General features: G+C 38.8%; 1 protein-coding gene across 2 annotated transcripts in view; it reads left to right on the top strand.

Moving 5' to 3' along the window:
- Positions 1-1006: 1006 nt before the first annotated feature.
- Positions 1007-10883, top strand: part of SKIL (SKI-like proto-oncogene) — a 12715-nt gene continuing 2838 nt past the window's right edge. The window contains exons 1-5 of one of the 2 annotated variants that reach the window (XM_010179929.1): positions 1007-2113; positions 6905-7002; positions 8345-8583; positions 8792-9033; positions 10103-10327. In XM_010179929.1, the coding sequence (XP_010178231.1) occupies positions 1007-2113; positions 6905-7002; positions 8345-8583; positions 8792-9033; positions 10103-10327 (1911 nt within the window). The remainder of the gene's footprint in view (positions 2114-6904; positions 7003-8344; positions 8584-8791; positions 9034-10102; positions 10328-10883) is intronic. The other variant, XM_010179930.1, reaches the window with a different exon arrangement.

Below are 10883 nucleotides of genomic sequence, written 5' to 3' on the forward strand. Positions count from 1 at the left end.
GGGCGGTGAATGCAGCGCTTCGGGAGTTGTCTGCGGCTGCTGCCAGCTGCACCCATCTGCCGGCGCTCGTAATGGGGCTTAGGGCTGCGAGGGAAAGCGCTCTGCGCCCTGGTGTTTCGTAATTAACTGGGAACGTATCCCTCCTTGGATTTTGGGGTTGCTCCTGACTGACCTCATCTTTTCACAGGTTATCTGGAAGGACTGACAGAACTCTCTTAGCACAGGACATGAATTTAGCCGATGGCCTGGATCTTACCTCTGTTACTAATAACTTGGGGTGGGAGAATTCTGACACAGACCAGTGACATCTGTGCGAAAGGTGACTCTCTAAGGACGTGTAGTTTTTGCCGGCGATCTGGATCAGTCTTTAATTTGGAGATTTATTTTTGAACTGCCATAGTAACCCTCGTGGTGGTGGTGAAATCATAAAGTTGGCAGCACAGTAAAGCAAGCCCTTAAGGTTGTGTTTGATCTCCAAGAACTGAAGGTGCTGAATAAAATTTTCATACAACTTAAACTACATTTTTGGATTGGTTGCGCTGAGATCAGTGTTCTTCAAACTGAAACCATTTTTCTATTTTAATATTTAAATAGAGGCTTATTTGAAAAGACAGTATATTTTTTAAAGAAAAAATGATCAAGGGTGGACATCACTCATCGTTTTTTACTAAATTGCCATACAAGACTACTGTGTAAAAGAGTGGGTAGGGTATGAAGAAGAGCCTTTTGTATACATATTGCAGTGGGTTTTTTATATAAGAAAATTGAACAAAACTATAAAACTAAAAAAATTGTGTAACCTCTCCATTATTAATTTTATGGTATTAAGTGCAAAATGGGTTACAGTTTTTACTGTTAGAGGCTGAAGAAGTAACATTTTACTGAAAGGGATGCAAACTTGGTGTGCCTGAGCTAATCAAGATCACTTGAGATTTTTTTTTTTTGTATGAACAAGCAGGAAAATGCACACTCAAGACTTACTTAATTAAAGTCCTGGTGTTTAGCAATGGAAAGCCCACAGATAAACTTCCCTCTAGGTCTAGTTTCAGACCAAAAAAGGAGTGGGATCCAAGAGGATGGGAGTCCTCCGTTAAAAAAAGCAATGACGGAAATGCATGTAAATAGCAAAGTACGAGTTGTAATAAATAAATTGCCAACAATAAAGAAGGAAAACTTGGACGAATATGATGAAACTCCTGTGGAGGCTGATGGAGAAACAGCCAAGCCAAACAATACTTCCCTATCAGAGCCTTTGAATTTAAATCCAGGTTTGAAACACACGTTGGCACAGTTCCACTTGAGCAGCCAGAGTTCACTGGGTGGACCGGCAGCTTTTTCGGCTCGCTATTCCCAGGAAAGTATGTCACCCACTGTCTTCTTGCCTCTCCCATCGCCGCAAATACTTTCTGGTCCGCTGCTCATTCCTCCAGACAGCTCCACGGAGCTCACCCAGACTTTGCTGGAGGGGGAATCTATCTCTTGTTTTAAAGTCGGAGGCGAGAAAAGACTTTGCCTGCCTCAGGTGTTGAATTCAGTTCTCCGAGACTTCTCACTGCAACAGATCAATACAGTGTGCGATGAATTGTATATATATTGCTCAAGGTGCACTTCCGACCAGCTTCATATTCTGAAAGTTTTGGGAATTCTTCCATTTAATGCTCCGTCCTGTGGGCTAATTACGCTGACTGATGCTCAGAGACTATGCAACGCTTTACTACGTCCTCGCACTTTTCCACAAAGTGGCAGTTTTCTCCCTGGTAAGAACACCTTGGCCCAACTGAAAGAGACTGGCAGTGCCTTTGAAGTAGAGCACGAATGCCTGGGCAAGTGCCAGGGGTTGTTTGCACCTCAGTTCTACCTTGCCCCGGATGACCCCTGTATCCAGTGTTTGGAGTGCTACGGGATGTTCTCACCCCAGACATTTGTGATGCATTCACACAGATCCCCAGACAAGAGGACCTGCCACTGGGGGTTTGAATCGGCCAAGTGGCACTGCTACCTGCATATTAACCAAAAATACTTAGGAACATCGGAGGAGCGGGAACTGAAGCATCTTTTGGAGGAAATGAAGGAGAAATTCAGTGAGAAAAATCAGAAAAGAACTCGGTCCAAAGTAAGTTCACCTCCTTCTGTAAAACGCCCAAATCTCTTTCTGCTCACACATAAATACTTGTTTATGAAGTGTGTTGCTTGCCACTTGTAAATGGGAATGCTTGTCAAATCAAGCCCCAGTTAAATTTATGAGAGAGCTTCACCATGGAAATAACATTTCTCATTAAAAGGTGCGTTAATTTCTTTTCTCTTCGGGTTGTAAGTAACTTCATTTGAGCTGCTTTGGCTTTGTTGGTTCTTGTTCTGTTGTACGGTATGCAGTCTCAGGAAAATTCAGTCCTATTGTGGAAATTTTCGTTCTCCCATTTGACCTTTGAGAATGTTTTATGCAGTCTGTGTTGCAGAAGCTGAGCAAAGCAGAAAGGAACTTGAAAATCAAGTATTACAAATTAATTCTTCATTTGCTGTTTTCATTCCAGCGCGCACACATGCAATGTACGGTGACCTGGCTTACTAACCACCCATCTCATGACTTTCCGTGTGGGGTAATGGTGCATTGATAAGTTGCTCTTTAGAAGCCTAAAGGCTGCTTGTTCAGCAGTAGCTTTCTGTTTAAACCACTTGTATAGAGAAATATGCCAAAAAGAAGGGGCTTTAAGCAGCCCAAGTAATGAGCTGTAGGCCGGTATCTTGACAGTGGTTAATAATAGACAATGTATTTTTTCCTAAAATACTGCTGCAAGTCTCTACTGTCATTCAAAAATACAGAGCCTGTTTTTCCCTTGGAGAGCTTCTACTTTAAATAATAAGTACCAAGTAAATACTAAACATCATGGATGTTTCTGTTCATAGAAGGTACACATTTGGGGGTATAATTTAAAGTTCATAGGTTTTTGAATGGTTCCTGCCACATGACTCTTTCTTTTCAGTGTATTTGACATTTGTGTGTCTGTCTGGTGGCTGTTGATTTGATTATATCTCTGTTGTGCCTGTTGAACGTTTTGTGGTGAATTTCAAAATAGCAGCAAGTGCAGTTCGGATGGTTGAGCCCAAAAAGGTGTGCTATAAGTTGACACCTTTCAGCAGAAACTTCTGAAAAGTTAGTATTGCAGAAGTAACAGGTATTTTTACAGCTGTGCCAGGCTACAGTTAGGGATGTTAGCAGAAAATTTCCCATGAAAATCTGCAATAGGGCAGGTTTCCATTCACTGAGTACATTGAAGATGCAGGCGAGTTGATAGCAAGGAGACTTTGTTTTTCATCTGATAAGGACATGGCAGTCTTTATCCTTGCAATGCCAGTGTAGTTAATAAACTATAATATAGTGGATGCATCAGTGGCAAGTGTTCCATATTCATACCTATAATACTGCTTCCCTTTTCACAGTAGCAGATTTCAGACCATGAGGTCTCTCAGTTTTATGTGTACAGATGAAAAAACCCACTGAAATTAGCAACGCTAATTTGGGCTGAAGTGGTGCAAACAAAATACAAGAACTCTTTCTAGAGTCTTCCATTGCAGATCTGTATGGTTCTTTCTTACAAAGCAGCATATGAAATCAGAATGAGAGAGTAACTGTGAAAACTTGAACAAAGATAAAAAGTGGGGAGGGTTCTGTTTCTGTTTTTTGTCTCATGGATATTCATCTGGAAGGTACAAAAAATTAGAAGAGTTTAATAGGGAAATGTTGGAACACAGCCTCCGTTTCTTTGTTCTGGGGAAGCTTGGGCTACTTCAGTCATCCTTCCCTCATTGCCGTGGTGTGAGAGAGAGATTAGGTACGATGTGTAGACATTCTCTTTCCTTGCATTTCTAGGGAAATTTATTTGCAGGCTGTTCCGTTTGCCATTCTGTCACCTTCTTACTTTGCTGAGTCAGCCCTTGGCAGTGCTGACACATCTTTGAGGTTATCTTGGAGGGCCCATGCAGAACAGATGCAGGTCTTTATCCATCTAGTAATAATAAATTACTAATTAAATCTCATAGTCTTTGGAGCATCCTAGACTCTCTGCCTTGCCTTTCTCCTTGGCATTTCACTAGGAGTTTGTGCACGTCACAGCGTGAGTATGCTTTTGCTTTCAGCATTTTAAAAATGGGCAATGTGGGCACTTGCCTGCTGTACTCAGAAGGTTAATTCCTTTTTGCTCTTTGCTAATAAGAAAGCTGTAAGGTGTATATGTGATTGTCACAGTTTCTCATTTGCTGTTGGGTTCAGCTGTCACTCGGTCTCTGCTGATCTCTGCACCCTCAGATCCTCATTCCTCGTGACTTTGCGGCAGTTTCTGATAATTGCTTTGCACTAAAACTTTCTCTTCTCAAACCAGTTCCTTGAGTTCATCGCCGTGCATGGGAAAAACTCACAATGTAGAGAATGAACATTTCTGAGTATTTTTATAAATCCCATTTTTGCTAAAACTCCTGGCTTAGTGATTAGGCTGAAATCGCTTCTTAATCTGTCTATATTTTTTCTTTAAAACAGCTTTTACAACTAGCTTTAGAAGAAAAATAAGCCATATTTTTCATGTAGCCCTTTCAAACAGTTTAGGTAGAAGTAATTTAATGAATTTTAAGTTTACTTGGATATATTGCATTTATATAATTGTTTAAGAGCATCTAAACTAAACAGATTGTTAGGTAAAGAAATATACATGTATGTATTGAAGTAGATGCTTTATGTCTATTTTAATAACCTGGATGGTGAGGGAGGAATCACGTTAGAAGACGACTTCACGCTTATTTACGGATTACCTTTTATTTTCTTTCCTAAGTAAAAATTTGATTGCAACTTACATAATTCATTTGCAAAGCATACACTAATGGCTAGACAGTACAGTTGGTTTCCATTTGAAATAGGTGAGACTGTAAAAATCTGACCTAATAACTTGAAAATACAGATTACCTGATAGACAGTTTCGTATGTAAACATATAAACATGTTAAATGCAAGTCCTAAAACATGGACAAGATGTGATTCAGAAGTTAAAATCAGACTAGTACTGTGTACTAGCTGTAATGTAAGGGAAAGAATATATGCACATTATTTAAATTATTAGAGTAATCTGACTAAGTACGAAAACTTGACAAGTGTTAGGATGAGGCCATTTTTCTAGAGATTATTTGCTGTTTTCAAATCCGTGTTATTTAAAGGCTTGATTGTGGATTTACTGTTTTGGAGCTTAGCTTCCTTGTGCCCTCCCTCCTTTCTATCTGTGTTGGAACTGATTTGAGGAACTGTAGGGGTGGAGTTCAGTTTTGGTTTCATTGCTAGAGCTGAATTCAGTGGGTGGGAAGTTTTCACCACAATATTGTAGATGAGATTTGGTCTCTGTCGTGGTCAAGTGGCGTTTGATTCTGCAGACCTTGGTACCAGTCACACCTATGTAATGGGGTAGAGATGAAGTTCTGTGACAACTTTTTCAGGGTGTGTAAATATAAACTTTTCTGTACACAAATGGTGAAGATGTTGGAGCGCTAGATAAAGCCTTTGGTACAGGAGGATTTTGTCATTAATTTTTAAGCTTTATAGACTTTTTAATTGAACAACTTTCCGAAGGTGCTTGATCTAGCTGGAATGGTGTTAACTTTCTTCATAGCAGCCTGTGTGGTGCTGTACTTTGGGTTTGTGGCTAAATCAGTGTTGTTAACACACCGATATTTTGGCTGCCGCTGACTGGTGCTTTTGCAGTGTCAGTGCTTTCTCTGCTTCACTGTCAGCCCCTGCAGTGAGCTGGGGTGGGTAAGAGGCTGGCAGGGGGCACAGTCAGGACAGCTGGCCTAAATTGGCCAGGGAGGTATTTCATGCCATATAATGTCATGGTCAGTAAAAAAAACTGGGGTAGAAACTGCCTGTGGGAGGTAATGAGCTATATCCTTTGCTTCACTTGGTATTTTTTCCTCTTTCCTTCACCTATTAAACTGTCTTTATCTTGACCCACCAGCTTTCTTTTACCTCTGTTGCCTGGGGGTGGTGGTGAGGGAGCAGCTGTGTGGGTGCTTTGTTGCTGGCTGGGGTCAGCCAGCTACGCCTGGCCCAAAATCCAATTCCTAAGGCTATTTCAGTACAATGAAATTAAGAACCAATTTCTTAGCTATAAGTCTTACTTAGATCTATGAGAGATACCTAATAGTAACTTTGTAGTGGAGCATAAAATATCACCAGTAACTTTGACAAAGATTAATTCCATAACTTTTTCTTGAGACAAACAGAACAAGAATTGCTATTTAACTACAACAAGCATAAACTTTTTTTTAAGATTATATATATGCTGATGCACCTGAACTAATTTTGTTTGTTACTGCAAAGGGAATGGAGTGGTCATGTTACTGCAGCAGCTTTGCCCACTTCTGTGGTAAAAATTCCTGACAACTAAAGAAAGTTGTGTCTCCAGAACACCAGTAATTGTTCCACTTTATTCACAGGTTTTATTTTGTAGTAAAGTATCTGGCAAGTGCGTACTACCATGTACATAGTGTATTGCAGAAGGCTCCTATACAGCCTTTTGGGAATCCTAGTTTCTGCTTTCTGTTTCTCACAAGCATTTGTAGCATGCCCCTGGCAGAGTTCTGGAAACTCAGCAGAGCTTTTATATAGGTTTATAAAGAGATTTTCTTTTAATTTCGTTGCTACTTTGCCCATAATGGGAAATTGGGAGATCGAAGAAGCTTATGTTGCTTGCATTGCCCTGTATCTCTGCCAATGACTCTCCGTTTTCCAGTACCACAGTTTGTCTGGTGCTGCCCACCTTTGTGTATATATATCAGTGATACAAATACCATTCCACTGAGGAGAGTTTATGAAAGTGTGACTAACGTATACCTGTCTTCCAATTACCTATTTATTACCTTTCCTTTAGGCAGATTCACAGCAGAGCCTGGAATTATCACAGTGGTATCCAGTTATCAAGCAAGAAGCAGAAACTGATCCTCAGCCACCTTCCTTTTTCCATCCCAGGTAACTGAATTTCTTGTGCAGGACTGTAAGTATTGTATGTACAAGCATTTAAATACTTTTGGCTGTTTAAAGATAAATCAAACTGAAAAAAAATTACTTACAGCTGTAAATGTTAGGAAAACTCTAAGTGATTGCACAGGAACAATTGAACCTAACTCTTTATGCATTTCTTAGTGTAAATAGTAATGAACTGCTTATGAGAGGTTTTTGGTACAGGACTCAAGCTGTGATGTATGAGTTCTTCAGTAGCAATACAACTGAAATGTAATTACAGTTTCCCTTTTCAGAGTAGAAATTATAGAAGGTAATTTTTAATCTTTTCTATTATAACATTATGCATGCTCATGGAAAGCTGCATAGGGCCTATTTACCATGAGTACAACTTAATTTCCTTTCCAAAAAGACTTGTAAAAGGCATTTGAAGGCTTTCTTTCACACTGGAAGAATGGCTACAGCTGAACTGTCTGTTGATTAGTTTTCAGGTTTGAGAAACCAAGCACATTTCCTTAACATAAGTACAAAGTTTGTCATCTGCATCAGTGAGGGAGTAGGATTTTCTTGGCATACCTCTTACCCTCAGCCCCGTACAACATGTACTGTATATGAGTGAGATCAGACTCTTTTGGCTATCAGCATGCGTTGAAGTAATACATGCATCAAACTCACTTCCACACAAACATGTGAATGGCCGACCTTCTGTGATGGTCCTTCAGTTTGCTGTTTCTATTGCTGCTCCATGGTGAGACAACTTGGCCTTGAACTTATCAGTTCATACTGTCTGGGAAAAAAAACATCCTGCTAGTTTCCAGTGAGTTCAGCCACTTAGAAGATACTGAGCTGAAAAGTAGAATCACTAAATAGAAAATTAGTTCTATTTAGCTCAAACAAAGACAGTGCCCCAGCACTGTCAGTACTCACCCTTGCTATAGAAAGAGTGATACGTTCTTTCCCACTACACTGATCACTTCCCCCATCCTCCGTTGCTAATATAAGGATTGTGAAAATTCTAGAGAGTCTGGATTCAGTGACATTCTAATTTCACTATATTTGCATTTAACTGCAGACTTCATATGATTTTCTGTATGATTTTTTTAATCAGCCATGTTTGGAAAATCCTCTTGTTTGATAGACTCAAAACCTTATCTAGATAATCTACTCAGGAAAGATTAAGTGGATCGTTAGGATTTCCTTTTGCATAGGAAAAATTTTAAAAGGACATGCTCACTTTTCATTGAAGCTTTTACAGTTTGAAATCACATTAAATTAAACTTACTGCTTTCTATCAGTCATCATTTTTTATGCCTTGCATTTCATTCTTCATTTTACTGTTTTGCTGTTTCAGTTACTACCTTTATATGTGCGATAAAGTGGTTGCCCCAAATGTCTCTCTTGCATCACAATATAAGGATGTTGCAAAAACAACAGTCAGAGCTTCAGAAATAATTAAATCCTCACCTGGACAGTCAGAGAAAAAGCTCAGTAGTGGAAAGCACAGAAAAGCTGCCTCCTATCCCGAGCTTTCCCTTGAAGAACAGGAAAAAATTGACTTGAATACTGGTGTGGAGCAGCATAAACATTTAGGTGAGTAGTGAAAATTACATTGATGTCTTCAATTTTTATGCCATATAATTTTGGAAAGCTTGACATCAAGCTAGTATTTTGTGATGTCACTTCAGTTTTCAAAAAATTCTTTTGACCTTTTATAATTTTCAGCTTACTTTGCGTATTTTTCCCTCTGGAAGTTTAAATTTTCTGTAACTATTGTGCTGTGTTCTCCTTTTCTCTGTAGACCCACCTGTGTCAACTCGTTCTGCAAGAGGTGGAAAATCTGAGGGTGTTTCTTCCAGAATCACCAGGGACTCTAGCCGTGCTGAAGCAGGTAACGATGTGCGAACCTTGTCCCCCACCCTTATGAAAGACATCAGCTGTGAAGATGACAAGGGAAAGATCATGGAAGAAGTAATGAAAACCTACATCAAACAGCAAGAAAAACTGAATACCATTTTGCGGAGGAAACAGCAGCTTCAAATGGTACAGTGCCTGTCTGAGTGCATTTTACTTTTGACGTGAAAACTGATATTAGTTTGTTGGTTATAGAATCGGTATCACCGATTACGTTCATTTAGAAACACTGAAACACACAGATAGTTTCCCCCACAGCTTGAATCCAGACATCAATTCTTTAATATCCCTTATGCTCATTAGGTTTGTGTCTGCTAATAATTGATGTCTTTTCAGTTTGCAACTGCTGTGTTCAAGCAGCTCCTTTTATTTTATCCAAATGAAAACTGCTTCTTCCACTTTAAAATGTTTTCCAAACATTAAAGTATTTGGGCAAATACAGCTTAAGTCCTCTAAAACTTCTCAGTTTTCAAGATTTTAAAGATGCGGGCATCAGTATTCTGAGAATGGTCTTAATCACTGCCCTGTATAAAAAAGAATCCCACCTTCAAATTTCTGTTCGATAAGTGCTTGTTTTTAGGGGGATTTTATTAGTCTTTTTTAATAATGGATGACATTAGAAGCTGGTGTTCACTTGTGATTTTGCCTTATTTCTGTTTTCTGCATGAAGATAAATATTGACTTTGCTTCTTATTTATAGACCAGACCTAATTATTTTTTTGATTTTATTTAATGTTAAGCTCAGAATCTATGAGCTCAGAGCTCTAGAGTTGCTACTTTTCAAGTTGTTCTGCTGTTGGAAGTAAAGGTTGTAGATAAGTTTAAAAAAATTAAGACTTCAAAAAATGACGAAGCGCTAGTGAAAAAAAAATGAATGCATTTATCTGTTTTCTGATAATGCACTTCTTTTATCTTCAAAGTGTATTTTAGCAAATCAGTGCTGCTGCTTTCTGAGGTTCAGTGCTGGAGGTTGTGAATCTCTTTCTGGAAGCTCCGTATATTTGAAAGTATTTAAATGCTTGCTGCAAAATTCCAGGCTACCATTGATAAGCAGACAAATAGTACTATCAGGCTATCGTTACCGGTAGATGTATGTTCTCTTTTTGGCCTCTTTGTTTCCAGATACACATATAAATAAAGTTTTTTACTTTTCTGGGCTTAGAACCAAGGTGTATGTGATCCTGTTTTTTCTTGACAGGAAGTGGAAATGTTAAGCAACTCCAAAGCTATGAAAGAATTAACTGAAGAGCAGCAGAATTTACAAAAAGAACTTGAGTGTTTGCAAGCAGAACATGCTCAAAGAATGGAAGAATTTTATTTTGAGCAGAGAGACTTGGAGAAGAAACTGGACCAAGTGATGAAGCAAAAATGTAGCTGTGACTCCAATTTAGAAAAAGATAAAGAAGCTGAATATGCAGCACAGGTGAGAAGGGAAAGTTTGTTTCAAACCAAACCATATTTAATGTATCAGGAAATTGTGAAGCTATTGCTCAGCCACCTTAAGGTTTCATTTTCTCCATGTGTTCTGATACCGTGGATTAATACCAAAATTGGTCACAGTGAAAGCAATATTTATTTCTGTGTCTCTTGATTGAAACTGAGGTAGGATGCAACTTAGAGAAACACTTCACCTGTCACATGTTACGTGACGTCTTTTCACATATTTGTATGATGTTACTCATGAAATACAGTCTGCTATGTAACTTAAATCGTATTTTTAATGTATATTGGCTTGCCTGTGTTACGGTATTAAACTTTCTAATTTTAGTCATAGAAATAAACTTAATCTTTTTCTTCTTGTATGCAAAAAAATAAGTCCAAACCCCTCAACCACCTTATTGCCAGGTTAGTAGTGTACCTTGTTGCTTTTTCTGTTCCTTGGCAGTAGAATGTTCTGCACTGATGAGCCCGTTTCTGTGCTCTATAAAGGCATTCAGTTAAGAGTTCTCTTGGAAATGATAATCATATTTTTATCTCCC

The sequence above is a fragment of the Mesitornis unicolor genome, unplaced genomic scaffold, assembly GCF_000695765.1.
Source record: "Mesitornis unicolor isolate BGI_N332 unplaced genomic scaffold, ASM69576v1 scaffold8072, whole genome shotgun sequence".
Lineage (NCBI taxonomy): Eukaryota > Metazoa > Chordata > Aves > Mesitornithiformes > Mesitornithidae > Mesitornis > Mesitornis unicolor.